We start from the raw sequence: 25,167 nt of genomic DNA, 5'->3' as shown, positions 1-25,167 counted from the left end.
GCACCTTGAACCTTCCAGGGTTTGCTGAGCTGGGTGAGGAGGGTGGTGGGGGTGGTTGGAAGGACAAAGGGGTGGAGAGTGAAGGATGTGTGACACTGAAGGGAAAAACAAGACGGCCACCTCATTCAGCTCAGCTCACACAAAAATAAACCAAATGTGTTCAACCTCAACCTCAATAGTTGACCACCTTTATTTCTATTAATGCCTCAAACAGGGAAGTGCAGATCTTTGTTTTATTCAGGCGGCCATCAAATCACTCAAATCTCCCACAACATTTTATCCACAGGAGCCACCAGAACCAACACAAACTTAAAGTTCTGCTGAAAACAACATGCAGACCACCGTACGGACCGATGTGACAATGTGAACATGCTGATGTTAAGCAGATATATAAGATATAATTAACAGCAAACACATGCACAGCTGAGATTGACTACAGGAGGGGCGTCGCAATATCACAATGTCAACGATAACCGTGATATAAAATAAACAAATGTTGATATTGTGTTAATAATACACACATGATAATATTGTTTGAGTAGGCTGATCAAGTGGAGATGTTCAGGCTTCAGTTCATCTTGTTGGCCTTTTAAATTGACATTGATTGTAATTGTCCTGTTTATGCCTCATTAACAGCTGTGGTCACAGACGCTCTCCACCTCCCTTCACTCGGATCTGGAGTGTAATTTATTTGCCAAAAAAAGAGAAAAAAAAAAGAAACAGATTGTTTAAAAAAGCTGATAACATCATTATCGAGAATTTGTTTTATCAATTATGTGACTGATATTTAACTCGATGCACCATCGACCATCTCCGTATACTTTGATAAGAAGTTTCTACTTTTCCCAGAGTCTGCAGAGTGAAAGTGATAATAACTGGGAGAGAAAGTTACAATTTGTGCTTCAAACTGTCTCCACAGAAAACTGTACATCACACAACAAAATGGACGCAGTTACGCAGCCAATTGCTGATTTATTCCGGTGTACTATTTCTTTACTAGTAAGTCGTGTCCGTGCTGATTTAAGGACTTACGAAGTTCAGTCAGACACTTTGTGTAAAGGTTGTTGAGATTTCAGTCCCTCACAGCTCCAGACCTCATTACAGCCAGGCAGGAGGCTGCTGCACTGCGCTCTGAGTCAACTCTGGCTAATTGCACTTACCAGGGGAACACACACACACACACACACACACACACACACACACACACACAGACACACACCAACACACACACACACACACACACAGGAGGCAAAACTCACATACTTACAGAGTGTGAAAGATACACAACTATACTGCACATGATGCTGTAGACAAACAAGCACACCAGAGAACAAACATACCAGGACATAACAGCAGAGGTGTGTGCATGTACGTATACACACACACACACACACACACACACACACACACACACACACACGCACGCACGCACGCACGCACGCACGCACGCACACACGCACACACACACGGGTGCTACAAACAATATAAATATGTCAACAGGCTGTGCTCAATCACAGCTGGTGCTCACTCCTGTAAGCAAAACAAATTGTTAGGCTAGTTACCAGCATCCTTGTGTGTGTGTGTGTGTGTGTGTGTGTGTGTGTGTGTGTGTGTGTCTGTGTGTTGCTGCTGAGGAGCAGTATAGATGGTTTGTACTACTAATTGCATAGCTTCTTATTTGAGTTGGAGGGGGGCTGTTAATAATTAAGCAGCTACTGTACCCCGCTCAGTGGAGGGCAGCCCTCACCAACACACACACACACACACACACACACACACACACACAGATTTAAGAGCATATATATATAGTATAAATGCACAATGGACATTATATTATATGCAGCTAGATGAGATGCAGCCTCATGTAAAAACATAACTCTACACATGCAAACATGCAGAAAATAATGAATGTGCATAATATCAACACACACACATAACGAGCCGCGTGTACACACAGAAATCACCCCAAAAATCAAAGCGAAATGTCACATGTTAATGCCTCTGTGTGCATTTTTAATGCTATTTCCATTAAGTTGGCCACCGGTCCTCCAGCAGGCCGACACCACCAGAGAGAGAAACAACGCCGACGGCATTTACATGAGAAATATTCATAAGACACACTGCTGTAACTTAAAGTTCACTGGGCGCAGGAAATTGCCATGCAGATGCTTTTATCCAAAGCGTTGCTGCAGCAGAGTGTCACTTTCTGTTCAGCATGATTTTAAGAACCTCACAAAGACCCAATCAAAGAGACACAGAGATCAGTGAGACAAATCAACCGGACTCGAACATCTCGGTTAATGAGCATGAAGCACTGTGAGTGACAACAACAATCAGATTACACTGAGAGATTAATTAATGTGTAGACGAGGTGTGAAGTTAATTCATTTAACCAAATGACGCAGCTTGTATTTGCTAGTCAGGTGAGTCCAGAGATCAATAACGGTATCACCTCACATCATATCTTTACTCGTCGCTGCAGACACCGATCGCTGCTGCTGTTGTTCTTTTTATTTAATTCAGGATTTAATTATTGTGCTGGATTTCCTCTACAGATGTAAACTAACTCAAATACAAATGAGGGGTCAGGCAGCATAAACACTGTGGTGACGGGTCAGAAAAAACAACAACAACAACAACAACAACGACATTCACTTCAGTCTCCAGTCCGACCCGTCCACATCTCCACACCGCGCCTTCAGAGGGAGAGAGAGGATGATTTAATCCAGCGCTCCCTCCTCTCTTTCTAATTCAGCTGAATGCCTGACCTCCATCCCTCCATCCATCCTGCAGTTCAGACCCTCGCCCTCCTCCTCGCCGCCCCCTCTTCTCTCCATCCCATCCTTTACTCACCCCCACCCCCCTACTCGGCTTTGGGTGGCAGGGGTGAGGGGTGGGGGGTGGGAGGGAGAGAGAGGAAGGGAGGAGGAGGAGGAGGGGGATCAAAGTCATCCTGTCGTTTGTTTCCCACTGCCCTACTTTCCTCTGCTGCACCGCTTTAACACATTAGACCATGTGGGCCACTGGCCTACAGCACCAACGTGTGTGTGTGTGTGTGTGTGTGTGTGTGTGTGTGTGTGTGTGTGTGTGTGTGTGTGTGTGTGTGTGTTCACTGTGTGTATACATGAATGTATATACACACACAGTATATACATTCATGTACGTGTTTGTGTCAGTAACAAAGATTTCTAGACATGCAGCTTCCTGTGTGTGTGTACGCCAACATGATTAGGTGTATGGATGGGAGTGCATGTGTGTGTGTGTGTGTGCGTGTGTGTGTGTGTGTGTGTGTGTGTGTGCGTGGCTCTGTCCCTGAGGGGAGTGTGAGGCATGCAGGAGGTAAACTCTGCTCTCCTCATCAGATATTCCCTCTCTGTCTTTATCGACTGCAGCCCGGCTGCTCACCTGACAGCATCTCTGCCTGACTGCTGCCGACACGTCCATCTCGTGTTGGCCCGACTGTTTACCTGTCATGGCGATGTCTGCCTGTCTGTACGAACGCCGTTACGATGCTTATGACAGTGAAAAAAATAACAGTTTTAAACATTTGGATGCAACTCTGTTGCAGTTTATCCACGAGTTACTAGGACGGGTAATATTTCTGGTGCTCGCCAGAAGCAGCGTAAGTATGAAAGTATCGTAATAGCTGACACACAAACGGCACTTTTAAGGCTTTAGAAGCGACAGCTAAGTGTTCACTGGATAACGTTACTAACCTAGATCTTTATAAATGAATGATACCTCGTACCAATCGCTCTAAGAGAGAGGATTAGCGTCGTGTTACCGTGGAGACGCTGGCTCTGGTTAAGACAAATATGCACGGGAAGTCGCACCAATAATTCGCGCACTGTATCAAGGGGGCTATGAATAACATGCAGATGGAGGGCTGGAAGTGATTTATGACACAGTGCTACACGAGGTTCCTTGGAGATAGATAGAAATCACAAACACTGACACATTGTGTCATTTACGGTCCCCAAACCGTCGTGATGTGACCACTTCGTCAAAGGTAACGCTGCATCTCTGAGGCCACTGCAGTTTTCTTACTTTGTAACGTCTAAGTTGTCTTTTTTTGCTTTCCTTTGCTCGAGTTTGTCCCCCTGTAACTAAACAACAATAACTTCCCTCTATTTAAGAGTCAAGTGTCATCAGAATCATGTGACTACAAACAACCTATAGGGAGAGGTGATTAAGCAATAGGACGAAATAATAATTCAAAAGCATAAATATCTCTACATTTTACAAATTGAGAAACTGTTCTGAATACAATAACCAGACATGTTTTTTCCCAAGCTCTCACTGTATTTGCAGAAAGTCTTGACACATCCATATTGTGTTAAAGTCGTCTACAGAGTGAAGATCTTATTCTGCAGATTTCTGGGCATCAGCTGCAAGTGGCTGCGTATCATCTGCACAGTAATATTGTAAATGATGCTGCTTAGAGGATTTGTACAGAGAATCAGAAGCTCCAGGACTGAGCCTTGAGGAACACATTATATTACGCTCAGAGACAACAGTGCAAAATACAGTAATTACCTCACAATGAGCCTGCAGCTTCTTCATTCGACACCTGCTTGTCTCCTGATGACTCTACGCTCAGAATCGAACATAAATCACTAGAAGACCGTCGTCTTTTTTTCTCATTCACTCCTTCATTCGTGCACAGTGTGGACATCTGGGATCCCGCTAAAGGTCTTATTTGGGATTAGCTGCGCGCATGTCACAGTATTCGAGATAATACCACTAGATCTCACATATTTTATTCAGGGTTTTTTTTTTTTTGTAATAGAGATGATCCGGCTTATTGCAAATGGGACACAATTTACACAATCTGCCAACTGAAGACGTCTGACTTATGCCGAGATAATGATTTGTATCTAAGAGGAAATGGAAAATTAAGTAGCGACATGGTTGAAAGGGTGGAAAATTAACCCAACGCTTACAAAGAGTACATTTCTGTACAAGTTGGTGCAAAGTGATTTAGAGACCTGCATCTGATCTGTAGACACATGCAGAATACAGACAGAGGTGTGGAGAGGGAGCTTGTTAAATGATGGATGTGTAGAGAGGGAGGGAGGAAGGAGAGAGGGAGAGAGGAGGGAGGATATAGGAGACGAGAGGCATGTAGGGATGTCAGGATGAGAGTCCACTAATCTGTTTGACCCACTGTCTCTTTCTCTTCCTGCTCTGGAAAGAAAGAGGGAAACAAGTTTTAATGGAACAGCTGTAATATTAGTAGTCGCAGATCATGTCAAGCTCAGTGTGCCAGCAGATCAATATATTGGCCTCCATCTACGCCCCGCCATTTTGTTCTCCTTGTTTCCATGCACTCCTCTCCTCCTCCTCCTCCTTTCTCCTTCCTAGACGTCATCCTCCCTCGCGTCCGTTCCCCTCTCCATCCTCTACAATCTGTTTTTTCCCTCCCTCTCATCAGTTTATCCCCTGTGGAGAGGACCTGTAATGTCAGCTCCATCTTCTGACGAGCCCTCTTTATCACGACGCCTTTTCTACAGCACAAGAGGCTCCAAGGAAAGGAGGCCCCGGCTCTCTGCTCCGCTGTGCAGCAGACAGGAGCCTCTCGGGCGGGTAGGTCAGTGGCACAGAGGAGATCTGGCGTGGATGTCTCCCAGGAGCCTCAGGGTGGTGGGGGGGGGATGAGAGGATGCATGCTGGCCAGGATTGAGAGGCGGTGGAGGGGCCACTTCTAAAGAGCGTGGCCCCTTCGAGCCAGAGTGATGTGGAGAGGCGTAGAGTGCACGCTCACACACACACACACACACACACTCTTTTACACGTGCACACGCAGCCCTCTCAGAAGGCTGAAATAGTGTCATGAAATGAGTCTATTGCAATGGCGAGCAGATCTGGTGACCCGGCTCGCCTGCCCGCCAGTATGAGTTCTGTCCAAGGTTGGATCCGACAGCATTAGCAGAATAAATTCAGAGTGACAGCTCGACTCAAGGTTAGCCCTGCTGCGGCGCAACCGATCGCCACCAGCACTTCATTTTGTAGCTGTCGGATGGAAACCACATATCTTGAAGAGGAAAAGGCTTTCAGGAACCAAGAAAGAAGCGATAACTCTCACAGCGACGTTTCCGTGATGGATTGTTTGACTGATCTCGGTGACCAGGCGCTCACAGAATGACCGTAGCAGCCTTGAAATTAGGCACAAAAAATCCATAAAATTTTTATATTTAATGACACAGTGCTGCTCATTAAAGGCCCAGTGTGTAGGATTTAGGTGCAGAAATTAAACTGTATTATGTTTTCATTAATTTATCATCTCTTGAAACTAAGAATCGTGATTTTGTTACCTTAGAAATGAGCCTTTTATATCGACAGAGGGAGGGGAGCAGGTCTCTTCCACCGAGTCCACCACCTTTCTACTGTGGCCCAGAATGGACAAACCAAACACTCGGCTCTCGAAACGGCCTTAAGCTCTTTAAGTGGCCGACACAGACGAGACGAGTGGACGGTGAGACGCTACGAAAGGCCTCTGCACAGCAAGTCCATTTCCATGCTATGTCAACATGTGTGTCCCTACTCCCTACCTAGACACACTGCCGGGTCACGGTTCAGGATCAACTGGTTCGGGATAATGGTGGTCATATATTTATTCTGTGGCTCTAGTACGGCTCACAGCGTATCAAACTGGACCACCGACATCCTGAAATACACCTGATGTGATCAGGATAGACGATCACCTTGCTCAAGCAGGTGATTGTCTTTTCCTTTTCTCAGGAAATGAGGACAAAATCATCTTGTGCGTAACGTTTTTCAGATTTAAAAATAAAACACTTTAATCCTACACATTGGACCTTAACTTTAAAAGAAAAATCACAATCTTGTTTGGGGCCTAATGAACAAGAATGCTTGTTTTTATAAACACAAACTCATTCGGCTTCATGTGGAGTGGAAAGAGGCAAAAATAAAAAGTGGTTGAACAACACTTACAATCTGTGACGCTCATTTTTAGCCTTGTGCAGACACGTTTTTTTTATTTTGCTTGAAAAAAAACTGACATGTTTATTGCACGATGTAATGGTTGTATAAGAATGACATCATCACCATTTAGATCGGTTCCCTATAAACCTCGCTTTTCACAAACAACTTCGTCTGACAACGGGCACAAAATCTCCCGGGAAAAATGAAGGCTGCCTGCTGAGCGGTCGACTGGCAGTCTGGCACCATTTCTATCTGCTGTCACGTCGCAATTACTGAATAAATGAATGAATAAACTCGTGTTCTGCTCTGCGTCGTTGGGAGCTGCGACTATGAGGAAAAATGGAAACGATCCAGTTGTTTTTGCGGCAGTAATAACACCACCTGGAAACGCTGACAAACTTACACACGAGACCATTTATTGATCATCAAGCCTACAAATATTGCAGAAGTTAAACTGCCTGTGAGTTGATGAGCCTGACACAGATTTTCCTGGAAAGTCCGGTAATGTTCTGGTCAGAGACTCGTGCTCGTGAGCCTGTGAGGCCATCGGCTCTTTAACGCAACTTCCAACACCAACCTTCCCTGAACTCATCAGTCGGCCGAGAGCCACAAGTTTTCAGCCTGCCACTCTGAGCCGTCATACAGTAAGAGCTTTCCCTTCAGCTGTCACTGTTAAGTTGAGTGGAGCAGCAAAGAAGAAAAGCGAGGTGGCGGTTCAGAAGCTCTTAAAAGTGATTTACTAGCCGCTTCAGAGGTGGACACGGGCGTATGTGTGTGTGCCGACCATCTGCTCCGCTGAAACGAGCTGCCTACTCCAGCTAAATGCCCTGACAGCTTGCTGGTTTCGGAAAACACCCACCTGATATTAACTCTGGGAGTCAAATCAACCACAAGCTTTGGCTGCGTGTTCAAAACCGAAAGCAGCTCCTCCATCTCCATCGCCGTCAAGGGAGCGAGCTGCTGCTGTTCCCCACAGAGAGGAGAGTTCAGCCGGCTTTCAGCAGGAAAACAGCCACAAAAGTTATAAATATTCTGCACTTCAGTCAGGTTTTTATAAAGTCTCATAGCAACAGCAGGAGCCAGGACCAGCACAGAGAGAGGAAACATGGCCGTGGTGCGGGGTGGGTGATCTCTAGACTTTAGATCTTGATCGACCTTGAAGGAAAACTGTAGAGACGTCAGTTTCCTCAGTTTCATAACTTGACATAAAATCACTGACTTGTGATACAGTTAACTAGACGGCTCTGCTGATTGGACAAATGACTTCATGTAGCTCTTCCTCGGGTGTCGTATTGTAAAATAATGAAACTTCATAGCAAAAAAGAACGATCTTTAACCATTTCACGATTGAATTATTCAAATCCTGAAGGAATAATTCCTCTTAATGTTTGTTTTTACTCTTAAAGAAGAGAAATATCATAACAACAATGAATCAACGGTATGAAAAGTGATTCAGTTAAACCTTTTTATCCTCAGAGAACCAGACAGATAAAAATATATATTTTTTGACTTAATAAGTTGTTAGAAATACTTTTATTCCAACTTTAATGTTATTTTTCTTGTACATCTTTCAGTGGACGTTGAGCACTACAGGGTATATTCTGTCTAGTGGACCTAGAAAAGGTTTAAATCTTATGATTGTTAAATATTTCTGTTTAATAAAATTACTTTTTTAGTAATTAGTTATTAAGCGGTAAATCCTATAGTACAGCAACAAAACAGAGCGAATCTAAATGAGAAGAATAGCAAAGAAGGAAGGAAGGAAGGAAATATCTGTCCACAAACACACTTCAGTTTTCAGACTCCTGAGTTTCCTCAACATTTCTCCCATTTCTTTACCACCATCGATCCGCCCGGCGTTCAGCCCGACGCGGCGACTCAACCCGAGTGTTTCATCCATCACTTACACTCCCGTACATTAGAGAAGTGAGAGGAGGCTCTGCTGATGTCTGTTTCCTTGGACTGAAGTCTAATTGAGCTGGAAAGGCACTTCAGCTCAGCCTCTCAGCTCCTCTGAGTGTTGTGGCATTTGGACGCCTACAACCGTCCTCTGGCTTCTATATGAGGTGTAGGGAACAGAGTGACCTTTTAATGACAAGGCCTCACACACTGCCTGTAACCACACACACACACACACACACACACACACACACACACACACACACACACACACACACACACACACACACACACAAACACACACACACACACACTCCTGTTCTCCCACCTTCCCATGATGCCATCCTCTCCAAACATCTCATCTCATGCCAATTTCTCTCTTTCATCCTCTGACCAGCTTTTTTCTCCCTCCCTCCCCCACTGCTTCATCGCCCTCTCCCCCCCCTCCTCCCTCCCTCCCTCCCTCCCTCCCTCCCTCCCACACCTCATCCACATGGTCTGTTTATGTTTTTACACCTGGCGTCTTAACGTATTACCTGGTGGCATTTTCACTTAAAAATCAATTAGAAATGTTTGCAATGTTTTTGCTTTTTCAACGATTGATGTGATGTTCTTCATCCAGTCCGTCACTCGCTGCACTGAACCAACGCTCATGTTGGCAGAGAGAAAAGAATTGGAAAAAACATTTATGATTATATTTGGTTAGTTATGATTATTATATATTACTTAAACAAACTGTGTGGTGTTCGTGGCTGCTTCTGTAATAGTTGCAGTGATTTTATTTACGGCTGCTTGTGTTTTTCTTGGCAGCAGTTTTCTGCCAAATGTGAGATTTTGTATTTGTTCCCCAAAACATGTTGTTTATTCTTGTCTCCCAAAACTACATCAGTGTTTACAAATCTGAAATGGGAAAAATGACTCCCATGTCTATTTTCTATTGTTCGAACTGTGATGGTTAAAGTTTGGTTGGGTCGTATTTCATGACCAGAAAATGAGACAAATTTTCTTCAGAATCACTTTAATATTTTTTCTACATTAACGTTATATTGCGTTGCTTTAACTGCACGCACACTGAGTTGCCTCGCCTTCCTGATTTCTCTCTACAAGCAATATCACCTGCCTTCACCGTCACAGCAGCAGGTGAGCCACGTGTGGAGGAAGCTTGTTGTTAATTATTCAGCTGATCAAAACCAACGTGCATCGAACGACATCACAGCAACCACGTGCGCTGTACAAAACAACGGCAGAAGTAGGCCTGCATGAAATAAGAGAGGTCGCAGCACAATTAGTGCGTTTACAGGAGGGATGTGATACCAGAGAGCGTCTCTCTCTCTCTGCAGAGCATGTGTGACGGGAGGGGAAGAGCGAGAGCAGATTGTCATCTAGTTAGTCGATCGAGGACGCCGCTGTTCTCTCCGGCGGATACTAGTAGCCTAAAAAATGCTAAGATGGGCGGCCAAATATACTTGTGCGGCTGTTAATATACCAGAGCAGGACGCCCATGTGTGGGAAACACTGGATAAATTATGGAAAGATGTAATAACATGAAAAGTAGGAACTGGATGTCAAATTACCGTCCTCACACTTGATCTTTGAAAAGTGTAAAGGCACCAAAAAAAAAAACACCTTCATCCTTTTCCTCCGCCTCCTCACTGCATCATCCCTCATCCCGCAGAAGCTCAGAGGAGCAGCAGAGAAACAAAGATCTTGATGGAGATCGGTTGGAGCACTTACTCCCTCCTGCTGCTGAACCGTCAGCCCCACTCACATCAACACACACACACACACACACACACACACACACACACACACACACCTGCGCTTGTTTCACTACACTCCTGCTCTATTGTCTTTGCTCAGTAACAGCTTACACACAGCCGCTCAGTGCCGGCTACAGTGCATTACAGTGCCATTCAAATATGTATGGCCAAGGTTGCACACACACACACACACACACACACGCACGCACGCACGCACGCACACACACACACACACACACACACACACACACACACACACACACACACACACACACACACACACACACACACACACACACACACACACACACACACACACACACACACACACACGCAGATATACACACTTGTAACAGTAGCGGGGTAATTGCTGTATCCGTGCAGCAATGTGAAACAATACGGCTGTCTTCAAGGTGAGCGCTCCTCCAACAGGAAGCTTTTTAGTGCCGAGAGAGAGAGAAAGAAACAAAGCGGGAGAGAGAAATTAGGTAAAGACGGGGAGGGGTGTGACAGGCAGGTGAGAAAGCAAGAAAAGGTGGGAGGAGAGGGATGAAGAAGAGTGACAGCATGTGTGAGGCCACACAGAGACAGATTTAACAAAGACGTCTCCACCCTGACCTCAGGGATAAATCACCACGGCCTCCAGAACCACCGCCAGTCCGACAGCTTCCATAAAATGACCACTTTATACCTTCTGACTTGTTATTGCTCCTCTGTCAAGGATCAAACTGACACACAACCAGACACACAATCTGCTATCTGTATGTACGAGGCCTGCAGGACGTCTTTTCTCAGATGCCCCCGATATCCCACGAATGCCATGTTAAGTGTGAAGCCTGAAACAACGACGGGAGTAACAGTGACGGAGAGAGAAACCGACAGTGAAATCAGAGGAACCGACAGTTCAAAGACACCGCGGCTCTTCTGACAGCGTCTACTGTCGCTCACAGTTTCCTTCACACTTTGCTGAAGACGACTTTCAGTGAAACTTGTGCAGCTTTCAACACCTCGATACGACTCCCTGATCCCGCTTTTCAACCGACTTTTACATCCGTCCGCCATCTTTCATCACCTCAAAACCTCACCTTGTGCAATCCAGCAGACTTCCCCTTTAAATCTGACCCACGTTCTCACAATGTCAGGCTGAAATGAAGCCAATTATCTGCTCAGTTGTAGTCTCACAAGTTTGAAACAATAGCCAATAATGTTAAGATGCTGCTCATCAAACCTCTTAATTCATTCTGTAGGTCTCCAAACCAACACAAGCTTCCTCTTCCTCTTCTTCTTGCCTCCTGACGAACATCATATTCATTCAACAGCGACAACACGATATTCATGAACTCCTGGTTCCTTACCGTCGTCCTCCTTGCTGTGTGTGTTCTGGGGACTGTGGCGCATCCTCTCTCCTCGGCTCGGCGGGCTCAGGTCAGACGCTGCTCCCAGATCAGCTGCTAGCCATGTGGGCTCGCTCATCTCTGCCTCCTCCTCGCTGCTCACTGAACTGTCATCCTGGGCAGAAAGAGACCAAACAGGAACATTTCAGACGGATATTTCAATTCATTTTTTTCTTTTTTCTTTTTTCTCTATTTCCGCGCTCCTAACACAGTAATGTATTAGTGTTGTGCTAGACAAGCGAAATTTCTATCGATTGAGACACAGGATTATACAATCAAATAAGACTAACAGCTTTTTTATTCCAGGCATTTAGCGTTCAATTGATCCACAGAGAAATGCTCTCCGTCCGACAGTCAGAGGATCTTTAATCAGCAGAACAGCATCGTGTCCAATAGCAGGAAAAAAAACTGCCTCTGTTGTTTCTACACAAAACATGGTGTCTTTCACAACTCTCGCTTCTTCCATGAGATGTTTTTCAACACAAACAAATGAGAACATCTGAGATTTACTGCAGAAACGATGCATCTTTTCTAAGGAGCACATTCGACTGCGAAGGTTGAGACAACATGGAGCTCACAAGTCATCTCACAAGTCAGAATGATATGAAACTGTCATGTCATGATTATCCTGTCCAACAACAAAACCCTACACGATATTATCCCAATAATCATCAAAACATTTTTAAAACTTAAAAACTAAAACTGTACACTTCAAGTGTAATTTAATGCCACAGGGTTTTATCCACATAAAGTTTTTTCTGAGCACCGGCGTCTTTCTTCAGTTGTTCCCGGTGAGGAGCGAGTGTCGGCCGCCCGGAGAGAAAACTAACGAGCGCTTCTAGCTGAAAAGATAATGGGGTCGCCACCGTCGCTCTTTTTCAGGCAACCTATCATATTTTAGATCAGGCGGGACTCGTCACCCGTCACCCTGGTAATCAAGAAAATGGAGGAGAAGCTCGTTCTGGCGTCGTCTGTCTATCCTGAGCTTTAGCAGACAGAAACTCAGATCAAAACAGACACAGAAGAGTCAGTTTGTTGGAGCAGATCTGTCGCACGCCGAGCGTTGCTTGTGAGTGTCGTGCTTTTATTTTTTAAGCTTGTTATTAGCTGTGTGGTCAGCAAAACCAACGAGCAGCATGGTTTCCCTCATGGCACCACCAGCACTTTCCTGCTACAAAGAAACTTTACGTGGAAATAAAGATGTTTGTTCACAAGCACGTGACAAAATCTTTCCTGAGGACAGTGAGTGTAACAGAGCAGCATCGGCAAACGAAGAAGAACAAAGTCAATTTGACACGGACGACACTTTTATTTAAGTAACACGACTGAAAGTAGAGAAAGCTGAACCGACATCACTCAGTCTTTCCGAACAGAATTCGTCTTTTGTGTGTAAATGTGTCAGCTGTGTGTGTAAATCCCCCTAAACTCAGATTAGCCACTTTCTCATGAATGAAACGGCTTTAAGCCATTTATAATCTCTCTATTCATCGCTTTGTTGGTGTCAGCATCCACGGGAGCAGCCATGACAGCTGCTCCGCCGGTTTAACCCGAACATCAGAGGAAACAAGAAACACGAGGCAGGGAGACGGCAGGCAGGCGAATCAAACGCAACACGCCAACTGCTGCTCAGTGTGCAGCACCTGCGGGCCTCGCTGCTAGCAGGAACATCACACTGTGATGTTTTCCCTCTAAACTCTGAGCTGCCTTCCTTCCACCTCACACACACTTCCCCTCCGCTCAATCCAAAAATGTTGGAAGTGAAAAACGCAACACTCCCAACGGGAAACACGATATTCTGCAGCCAAAAGCTGAGTGTTTACATCAAAACGTGCAAAAAGCCTTCATGAGACAGACTGAACCGCTGCTAGATCAGCCAGCGACTGACAGAAGCAGAGCAGGTATTTGTCGATATGACGAAGCGGTCGACCTCAGTTCGACGCCTCTAAAGTTCAGACTGAAGCTCCTCGGATGGTCCCATTCACAACTTCTTCATGCATCATGTCGGAAAGCGAGAGCAACACGGACGGCAAGAAGAAGTTGTTTTACATTTTATTGCTGAGAGCGTTTAAGCAACTCGCTGACAGCTGTTTCCAGTATTTGGAAACGAGGAAACGAGACAACGACGATACATGACTTTAAAAGTTTCTTGCTATCAACACAACGTTTACGTCTCTGCCGTGTTTCGGCCTCATATGACGTCAACTCTGCAACTTTACGAAAAATAGAGAGAAAGAAAGGTGGTCGACCTCACAGACACCAATAAAGTTCAGACTGAACATGAGATTAATTTTAGAGGTGATCTACTTCCAAAAACATGAGGACAAAGATTTACAAGAGCTTCAACATGAGCTCAGGTTGCAGTTTATAAATCTCCACCCTCCGCCTTTATTTTCCAACTCCCTACAATAAAGGCGCTGGACTTTCAAATGCACAGAACTGTGAACAAACATTTACATGTAACCCAGAACTCACTTCGATAGCTGTTATCAGCACCGAAGGCGACCTGCACTCTCAGTAAAGAGGTCCTGAGTGCTTCAACTTCCTTTTACCACACACACACACACACACACACACACACGCACACATGCACACACACAAACAAAGGAAAGATTAATGGATGACTAAAGACCTCATTGACTCTGAAGTCAGACACAGTAAACTCCTCTCAGGTGAACACTCGGTCCTTCTGCAGAAGTCCTGGTTCACACTTTCTGCTTCTTCTACACACACGCCGTCCTTCGCTCTGAGCAGGGATACGATGCATTATTCAACACAGTTCGCATGTGACAGCAGAAAAAAAAAGCTCAGCTCATAATGAGAACTGCTCTGCAACCGTGTGACTGAAGCGACAGAGTGACAGGAGCAGACACATTTCAAAGTAAGATTCAAATGTGTCACTTGAGCAGCTGTCAGACGTACAGTACTCTACATTCATATACCGCATGTGTATTTACTTGTATAGTCTATATGTATTTATTACTATTTAATACCTGATGCACACATGTTTTTTTATTTGCCTTTAGATGGGAGACGGGCGTGAACATCTGTGACTACAGCATGTTATAAATATTAAAGGAAGGGGAAGGTGATGCAGGTTTTTCTCCTCTTCCCTCTCAGGTCATTAAATGTGTTTTAGTAGTTTGGGTTACGGTGTTTTATTTGTTTAGTGAAATATCTTTTGCACACCTGTGGATCGACAGCACGCCGTCTTCTTTCACGTGCAATCAGGGAAAATGTAATAACTTTTCTTTTTGTAATGATCAATTGATGAGGCAGAACTTGTTATTCAATTTTTTTCTGGACTGCAAGTGAAGAGGACAGTATGCAGAAGTGTTTAGGTCAGACACTATCCACTGAAATTGGCTAAATAAACTAAATACGACGTCAAACAAAAGAGGTGTGTTCTCTACTTTACAGTAAAAAGATACAAAATATAAAGAAATACAAAGATAAGACCATAAATGAACCAATATAAAAAGATTTCATGAAATATACAAGATACAAGAAACAATCCAATCTGAAAAAGGTACAAACAGATTTACATTCACCAAATGATTTCCAGGCAGTTGGAGCTAGAGCGTAAAAACTAAACACAGAAGTTCTGTACAAACTCGAGGGACGTGCAACGACAGCCAGAGAGTGAGTACGACCCGAGGTCCAGTGAAGCAGATTAATACGGCGCCAACTTCCTCATGAGGGCCTTAAAGACAGACGAATACAAATGTCTGTTACACCTCACAGAGAGAGAAATGCACTGAAACAGTGATTCCTCTGGATTAAATAAATCATATTAAGAATATTATAATCAAAAACAGTAACGACTGTATCTCCGCTGATGCAGCACTGGGGGTCACTGGAGTAGAGGTGGTGCAGGGGAGGTCATTAGGTTCATGGAGAGGTTTGGGGGGGAGGGTGGGGGAGACGAAGCCTAATCTTTTCTCCTGAACCTTTCCAGCTTTAAAATAAGGAGCTTGTTCCAAATAAGGTTTGGCATGCAGAGTAACAACAGTGACTTTAATTATTTCAACACGTACATTGTTAAGATTTTTTCGATGGCGACCGCGATCAGGAAAAAGCATCGGAGGGTAATTTTGCAGCCTTTCAGATTTCTTACTGATAGAAACGTCTTTGGTTATACTGTCAGAGCAGAGACATCCATCATCATTTTCTTTCTGTATTTTTTCCAACCTGTTATGTTTGAAACTGAAGCTTTCACGAAAAGGCTGAATATCGATCAGCGATCACTCATCTTGTCATTTGTCAGGAGGGGTCAGCTTATGACGGGATGTTACGTTTCTCTTTAAAACCCCAAGAAAATCTTCATCTCTGCTCTTTTGGCTGCACCGTCAATTAAAAAAACGAAGTGCTGCAGGGGATCCCACAGTTTCTACGTGTGTGTGTGTTTATACCACTGTGGCTGTAGCTCCTGTAGTGAGTCCATGTGGCAGCACTGACCCATATCTGTCTATTAAAGAGGGCTCTCTGAGGAGGAGTTTCCCCGGGCTCGTCACACTGGATTAGCCTCCTCACTTGCAGCCAGGCAGCCAGCCAGTACGACTACACACACTGACAGTAACTGGTAGCATCCCTGTGAGTCTCAAACAGCCGAGCTCATCCAAGAGAGCTGTGTCATTAAATTAGAAAGGCTTCAATTCACAGTCAGAGTCAATGTGTCACCCACCTATTCCTGCAGCATCACGTGGGACCTTTAGATATTACAGAGGAGATGTCATTTCTGCTGCTGTCGTTGCAACAGACGGAGAAGTTTTGCACCAAACTGTGACTCTATTCACTTTTTCTACATCATTTCATCACAATTGGTGTCAAACTCTGTGAAACTTGCACCCTGAGTCCTGCTTTTTGTTGTTTTGGGGGGATTTTTCTTCTTCCACTTGCAAAGACATCATAATATCTCATTATTAGAGGATTGTCTTGCAACGTATCGATGATCGATGTTGTGATAGTATTGTTCGGTGGGCAGCGTGAATCGTACCGTGAGTGACTCTGTGATTCACACTGCTCATTAGCACACCACTGTCACTGTTGTTTCCAACCAGAGCTGATCCACTGATCCCATCCAGCCAAGAAAACTGTCTCCCGTCCCTGTGACGGGTTGAGAAGGTCTCCATCGCTGCACCACATCTCCGTAAACTTAGCTGAGTTCAGCCACAGAGACTTGAAACAGAGTTAGCTAGCTCGCTGTACTGAGGAGAGAAACACATTAACAGCAGCCCGCGGAGAGAAACAGCGCTACATAAACAGATAAGCACATTAATCTGCTGCTTTATGTTTTCTTCTGTTTAGCTGCTTTACTGCATTTTATCGCCTCCGTATTTGGACTCTGCAGTAACAGTTAAATCTAATGTGATCTAATCTAAAGATGGTAAATAATCAGGGTTGGGACACTTTCAGCTGCAGGTTGTGATGCGTTATTAAAGCTCTTCAGTGGCTTGAGACAATTACGAGCTGCCGAAACAGTTTCCACATTTTTGTCTAAACAATGTTCAGGGAGAAACAAAAGGCTGCTCCAGGTATTTCAAGATAAAAAAGGAAATACTCCAGGTTTCCAGAGCTCACAGCTCACAGCTCACAGCTCAGGCTGCTGCGTTTCAAAACTGTTGGAAACTGTGAACTTGCAGCTCGACTATGTTAATCAGCTCAGAGACTATTCTGAGAGCGTAAATTCAGCGCAGCCAGGCACATGAATCAACTCTGACAAATGATCAAATGAGACCTTATTTTAATCTGCTCTTAATTCATTTTCAATTACTATCATCACCAGCCCACATTAGCTCATTTTCAATTACCACATAATCTCAATGCAATAATCACTGGTTAGCCTACGTGTCTTTGTCGAGGCGTCGGAGGACTCAAGAACAGACGGTTCATATTAGAAACCGTGGAAGCTATCTAATGCTAAATCTGTCTGATTTCACTTTTCATAAAGACTCTGAAGAAAAATGAGCACTGATGAAGTCATGAGGAGGCTCTTCTTCTTCTTCTTCTTCTTCTTCTTTGGTCCTTTACAAGAGAAACTGCACAGCACTCCTTTCCCCTGATAATGTGCTGCGAGCAGCATCCGGCGGGTCATTTCTCTGAATGTGGGGGCATCTCTTTATACTGTGAAGGCGTTTTACTTGAGCTCTCGTCACGCTGGAGGGAGGCAATTTCAGATTTAAATGAAATAGCAACTATAAGGATTCACGATATCATCATTTCAATACACTTCAAAATGGGATGAAATCATGAAATAAATGGTTATTTTACTGCATCTCTTTTTTACATCCAAAAAGAGATACTTCGTTTAAGATAAGTCGGTGTCAGTATGGGACTGTTGGTCGTCGAGCTCCACAGCTTATCAGAGCGTGTGAGGATATTCACGATAATCTCGATGATAGAAATTCTCCACGATCAACTTATCTTGAGTGTTTTTATCACAATCAGCAATAAAATATATTGTTCAATCCCTGATAGCGACTACAAATTACAAACAACAACTTGAAACTACTGGTAAATAATAAAAGTAGGGAGGTAACAGAGAAGATTGACTGCATGTTGGACGAAACGAACAAGTACAGTGTGTGAATCACAGCTGATACATCCTCTTCCTCTGTGCCACAGAGCTCCACTGTTGTCCAAAAACTATTAAAAACACATCAGCGAGCCACAATGTTGCTCTTTAATTACCACACACACACACACACACCGTCCTGCTGCCACAGATACACATTACAGCTCCAAATGTGGATTAATCTGCCGCTGAAAATAGTCCCGAATAAATGCACCAATGTCCATATTAGGAAGTATAAATATAGATATAAACACGTACGTAATAAAAGGCACAACGTTTACATCTTAACCACATAAACGTAAGCAGATTTTCTGCATTATCTTCTCATATCGGACAACATACAGTATACGTGCTGACAGGTGATGGTACCGGCCACCTGATATGTCAACAGTTTAAATATGAAACTATTTATCTGTTGGGCGTTTAATAAAGTTTTACATGTTGTACTACCCAGTGGGCTCAGAGCTGAGAGCCACAGACGAGCTGGGACGTTTTGATGTTTTGGTCTTTTTTCCATGGGATTTATTGACAATAAGAAAAACACAGAATAAAATATGCAATGTTAATATAATATATGAATAATCAAATTTCCTCTGTGAGTCTGTTCCACCATCTCATTGGTTATCTGCTCGAAGAAGCAGACATTTCCCCTCCGTCACTGCTTCACCTCCTCCTCCTCCTCCTCCTCCTCCTCCTCTCCATTTTTTCTCCCAGTCAGCCAAACTGAGGCGAGCTAAAAGTCTATTGTGTGTGTCTTTGTGTGTGTGTGTGTGTTGTGTATTAACGGTCTCAGTAATGAGCTGTCCTCATCTGCATACAGATGAACAGCAGCGTTCCTGCCTGGTAAATCACCACATGAAGAGCGATCAGACCAACACAATACAAACGCTTTCAGCTGCTGTCTCTCCGTCTCTACACACACTGGATCTGTCTGGATCTTTATCCTTATCTAACAGATGGGAAGTTCCTTGTAGTAAGTGTCAGTTAATGGGTAAGAAGTCCCCGACCCAAGCACCAGAATAAATGTAAGCTCAGTACGTTTCTGATTAGGGTTTGAAAAGCATCATGGTTCGGCTTAAAATGGCTGTTTTTGTCGAAAAACACCTGATTTTCACGCCACAAAACGTCTTGAAATATCCCCAGGTGTCCTTAAAGATATCCGCCGACGTGACTCGGACTGCCGTCGGCCATTCGGCAGCCTTGTTGGCTGTTATAGCTAATAAGCATTTAATTTAAAATGTGATATGCCAAGTTTGGTACAAATGTGGACTTTGGACGCATCTGTGGTTAAATGCTAACGTTGTATCCTGGAGACTTGGCTGTGAATCCCTCTATTACTCCTTATAAGATGCTTATTATCATTAATAAGACTGTATAAGTGTTAATAATAACATGATAAACATGAAGCTTTCATATCGTTCCAGTAAATCCAGCTCCACACAGACTCTCTGGGTTTCTCTTCTCCTAAATGACGTTGCTGCTCTCAGCTGTGGGAGCTACACCGCACAGACTGACAGTGATGATGATGATGATGACTGTGGTGAAGATTATGAGAGTGCAGCCAGGATGAATAATTAACAGCCTCTTTTATGTATTGTCTATTTTTACCAGAGTGGAGGTGAGAGGAGCCGCTAACGTTTCAACTTTCATCAAAAGAGCGAAGCAGAAGGTCGGTGGTACCGAGAAGAGGAGGAGGAGGTGGAGGTGGAGGAGGAGGAGGAGGAGGAGGAGGAGGTGTCTATGATTGTGATTTTGGGACAATTTGGCGTTATTCTCTGAGGCCACCAGTGCAGATGGTAAAATGTGAACAGGGGAGGAGCTGCGAGGAGTTTAGAGGAGGAGAAGCTCAATTTATGGACGAGGCACGAGGCGAGAGGCTGAACGAGAGCAGATGTGGAGCAGCAGAAGGAGAAAACCGCCGGTGGAGACACAAAGATGAGGAGCTCTGGTTGATGAAGAGGCAGAAACAGAGGGGCAGCTGAGGTTGAGAAAAAGAAAAGAAGAGATTGGACGAAAAATAGAAGAAGAAGAAGAAGAAGAAGAAGCAGCAGCAGGTGGAAACTACGAGGAGGGATAGATGAGGAGAGGATGAATCGTAGAGTAAATCTCAGAAACATAACAACACAACACACTGATAAGATCAATTCTGCATCACAGCAGAATATAATCTTATAATATCTGCTCCTGGCAAACACAGGAGCCGCGTGTCCAGTCGTCATCCAGCAGCTTCGGTCGCTGATAAGATTTAAACTCTGTTGTTCTGCAAACAAAAGATTTCATGATTCAGGTTTTACCTGTTTTCTACATCAGCGGTCTTCACGTCTGATGGACCGTCACCGCCTCATCAGAGGAGCTCAAGCACGAATCGAGCATGAATTTATCGGACACGTTGTATAAAGTGGAAACACACGTCGATGCTGAAGTTGTGACTGTTTCAACTTGATTTCTTTTGCTCAAGTTGAGGATTTATCAGTAACTTTGAGCTGCTACGCCTCGTTTTCATGCTCTCACAACTGCAGCAGTTTAGATGTTGCAACTGAATCTGAACTGAAGATCTGCAACGATTTATCGATTAGTTGTAAACTATTAAATTAATTGCCAACTATTTAAATAATTGATTAATCCCGCTATTCTCACACTGTGGTATGCATACCACTGGTGATACTCACGTTATCTCTAGTAACATGCAGAAGAATCCCAGAAATACTTTTTGAAAATGAAATAAGTTAATTTAAAGACACATAATACTATTTGGAATAAAAATACTACTGATCTTTCCTGTAATATTTTTGTGTCAGCCTGCTACGTAGTCACGTTCATGCATACGTCATCCAGGATTAGCGACGGCGAGACGGTTTGACATTTGAGGACGACATCTTGGGCTTTCGGGAAACAACGATCAACTGAAAATGAAATTGCTGATAGTTTCATCAGTCAGTGTGACATTAAGTACACTACAAATCAACTTGAAGCTGATTTCTGATCCTTTTTGTGTCTAATTTCACAAATATGTGGCTGCTTTTCTTTGTTTCCCTCATCAGAGTTTCAGCATTTGGCCGAGTCACTTTTCTCTTTCCATCATCGTACCGACAACAGACAGCAGACTGTGTTCGCCACAACTAGTGTGTATATGTGAAAGCAGAAAACAGCATTACGAGTCTGCACATTACTCTGAGTGTGTGTGTGTGTGTGTGTGTGTGTGTGTGTGTGTGTGTGTGTAGTCTGTAACTGAGTGTGTAGAGAAGTGTATTGATTGCTGCTGTGCTGTTGTTGGTGTGTGTGTGTGTGTGTCTCCAGGAGCAGAGCAGAGCAGCCGGATCTGGTCCTATGGCGTCGCTAAGCTAATCAGGTTAGCCACCGGACAAACGGAAAGAAGCATTTCTTTCCCTCTGCGCTCATCTCCTCTCTTCCATTCACACCCTTCCTCTCCCATCTCCTCCTTCCTTTCTCTCCAGCTCTCCTCCGTCACCTCCTCTACGATCACGTCTTTCCAGCTCCCGCTCCCCTTCTTTTGTAGTCTCCTCCCCCCATCACCTCCTCCTTTTTCTAGCTCGTTCTCTCTCTCTGAGCTCGTCGACTCATCATCACTGGAAACAATGGGAGGTGAAGAGTGTTATTTCTAATTAATGGTTTGAAAAGAAAATCTGAAATCTAAAAGGGTTGAAAAACCTTAAACCATCTGTCTTTTTGATCGTTTCTCCTTCATTCACTCGTGAGTGTTTCTAGGTTTGGCTCAGTATTCAAAATGGGACATGAAGACCGAAAGACAATGCACTACATCACTAGATATCTAAACATTTACCCACTATAGATAATGCAGAATAAAATACCTATTGGAAAATAAGATCACGTGGTGATTGAATATTTTTCCTGGACTTGAAAAATGACCGTTTTGAGTCCCGTACGTGAGCCCTGCACCACAGCATCGTGTCAAAGTATCTGCTTCAAACTTCTTCTGTAAAAAGTAATAATCTCTCCAGCTCGTTCCACCCACGCCTCAAACTCCTGCGTCCCTGCAGACGGAGCCACTGGAGGGCCGTGAAGCCGCTTTGCAAACACCAATTAGACACAGAGAGAGACGATGTTTTACTAGAGGAGCCCGGCGCTGCACAGACTCACTGTTTAGTAACAAATCAGCCAGCCGTGATTATTGGGTATGTGGGGAAATGCTTAAAATACAGTTCAATAATGTAATAAGGCACTGAGCTGATGATTAAATACAGAACAGGCTCAAGTTAAATTAGCTTCAGTCTCTGGGGTCAGGTAAAGGTGTGTTTTACTTATTTTAGACCTGCAACTACTGTTCATTTTCATCATCAGTTCATTTATTATTTTATTTGATGAATTGTTTAGTGTCAGAAAATAATAAATCGCAGTTTGAAGATCACGTTTCTCGAGCTCAAGTTGATGTCTTATGTCCTATTTTCTACAATCATGAGCCCAAAAATGAAAAAGGTATTTAAATTGCAAAGATATCAAAAAGAGAAAAGATCCACTTTTTCATTTATTTCATTTATTATAGAATCATGTATAAGGCAGAGCTTTAAAGCAAACTGTACTGACTTTTCCTCAATCTGAGACATTTAAATGGCATAAATAAAAAACATAAATAAGTGACTGTAACTTATTGTTGTACATTTAATTATTATCTTCAATTTAAAACCTTTCTAAAGGCAGGATTAAAGTCAACGCATTGAAATTAGTCTCCAAAACACACTTTTTATAAGAACACAGGTCGTTATTCTGAGTTTTATATCTATTATATCAACATTTTTATGATACGTAGCATCAAATGCATCAAATTAGAAGATCTAAGAAGAAAAAACAGACTCTGGTACAAGTAGAAGTACTGATTTAACATCTGTACTCCAGTAAAAGTAATCGAGTACAGGCTCTGACATGTACTCAGAGTATCAGAGTAAAAAGTCTCCCTCTGAAGGACATTTGTGGTCAAAGCTAACTGAAGCTCACGACATATTAATATAATTCAAAGACATAAAGAAATAACAATAATCCATAATTCACCTCAAATGCATCAAACTAAAGTAACGAGGCTGTTTTGAAGCTGTGAGGAGGAGAAAGTTCAGATGTTTGTGTTCAGATGCAGAGAGGGAAAGTCTCAGAGATAAGTAAAGTAAAGTAAAACATTCACTGAAGTACAGTAACAAAGTAGTTGTACTCTGTTATTTCCCACCTCTGTCTGAGTTATGAGATGAAATCTATGTGCAAAATGAAATGAAGCACGACTCTGATCATAGCAGCACTTTTGGTTGCTTTAAACAGGGATTGTGTTCGGTCTGCCTCAGAGAATAATCTCCGACTCTGTTTTCTCCTGTTGGTTCATGTCAGACTACAGAAGTGCGTCAATACTGTTCGTGATGAGATGTTTTACTGATACCGTTGCCTTCAAACTCTCAACCTGATCATATTCCGTCCTCAGTGGAGCAGAGTAAATGAATATCATTAAGAAAATCAATTAAGGTGGACATTTTTTTTCCTCACATGAAGGAGTTGGGGGGTGGGGGTGGGGGGGTGGAGGGTCTCAGCCTCTTTGTTCTCTTTGTTTTACAGGCGGTGGTGGTGGTGGTGGTGGTGCAGAGCCGGACCCTGAAGCCTCCCTCGCTGTCAAATTGGCATCCTTCCACCTACCAACCTCCCCCCACCCATCACTCTCCCACTCCACCCCACCTCCTCATTTATCTGTCTTTATTTCTGCCTCCCTTCCCCCTCTTCCTCCTCCTCCCCCCCATCCCTCCACCCTGCCAACTCCATCCTCGCCTGCCGCTGCCCTCTCCTCACTCTCCTCCCCCCCCAAACTCTCCTCCCCTCACTGCAGCACTCACACGTTTTTATTCTTCACCCATCAGAAGTAAGAACCGCTCCCTCACACTCCGCCCTTTCCTTCGCCTCGCTCCGCCGGTCTCGCAATCATGTTTGTTGGTTTCCATGGAAACAGATACAGGTTGGATGTCCGTTGTAATGATGTTGATTTGACTGGAGCGACTGGTCACTATCATCAACACCATCACACCACATGTCCACCCAAAGCACTTCTCAATCATCCTGTGATTGGCAAACTGGCAGCGAGGCTCCATCTCGCCACCGTACCTCATGATGCATTCATGATGCGTGCGTGGATGTGGCACCATTTCACGTGTGGAGGGAGACCACAGCGTCTCACACAACAAGTCCTGCTGCTCAAGGAACTACTTCTTTGGCTGTTCAGGGTGATCTGGGTTGGATTCATGGATCAATACGCCAAAATATTGTGGAAAACAGGGTCAATAAGAAGGTTTTTCTTCGGGTAAATTACACAATTCTCCATGAGACTCGTGCTATTTTTGTTATTATTGCTATTATTAAGTTATTAGAGTAAAATTACTTTCTAGATTTGAGGGAAAATGGCTAAATGATAGTTTGTTAAAGACAAAATTACATACAGATATTCAAGTCAAGCGTAAGAATGACACTGAACCACGTGTTATCAAGCAGTCAAAGGTCTTCAGTTGCACAGCTGAGAACAGGAAGTCTTCCTCCGGCCCCGTGAAGTTGGCAGATTTTGAAAAAAAAAACAGGAGGACAAGGAGGAAGTTCATAG

At 43.8% G+C, this 25,167-nt stretch overlaps 1 protein-coding gene across 3 annotated transcripts in view; it reads right to left on the bottom strand.

Annotated features, from left to right (window-relative positions):
• Positions 1–25,167, bottom strand: part of LOC311265061 (nucleolar protein 4-like) — a 157,758-nt gene that overhangs the window by 56,904 nt on the left and 75,687 nt on the right. For all 3 annotated transcript variants that reach the window (XM_084366376.1, XM_084366377.1, XM_084366378.1), the window contains one exon: positions 11,960–12,113. In XM_084366376.1, coding sequence (XP_084222502.1) covers positions 11,960–12,113 — 154 coding nt within the window. The remainder of the gene's footprint in view (positions 1–11,959; positions 12,114–25,167) is intronic.

Source organism: Pagrus pagrus (assembly GCF_965226575.1).
Source record: "Pagrus pagrus genome assembly, chromosome: 11".
Lineage (NCBI taxonomy): Eukaryota > Metazoa > Chordata > Actinopteri > Spariformes > Sparidae > Pagrus > Pagrus pagrus.
The sequence above is the reverse complement of the archived record's forward strand: the minus strand, read 5'-3'. Positions and strand labels throughout refer to the sequence as shown.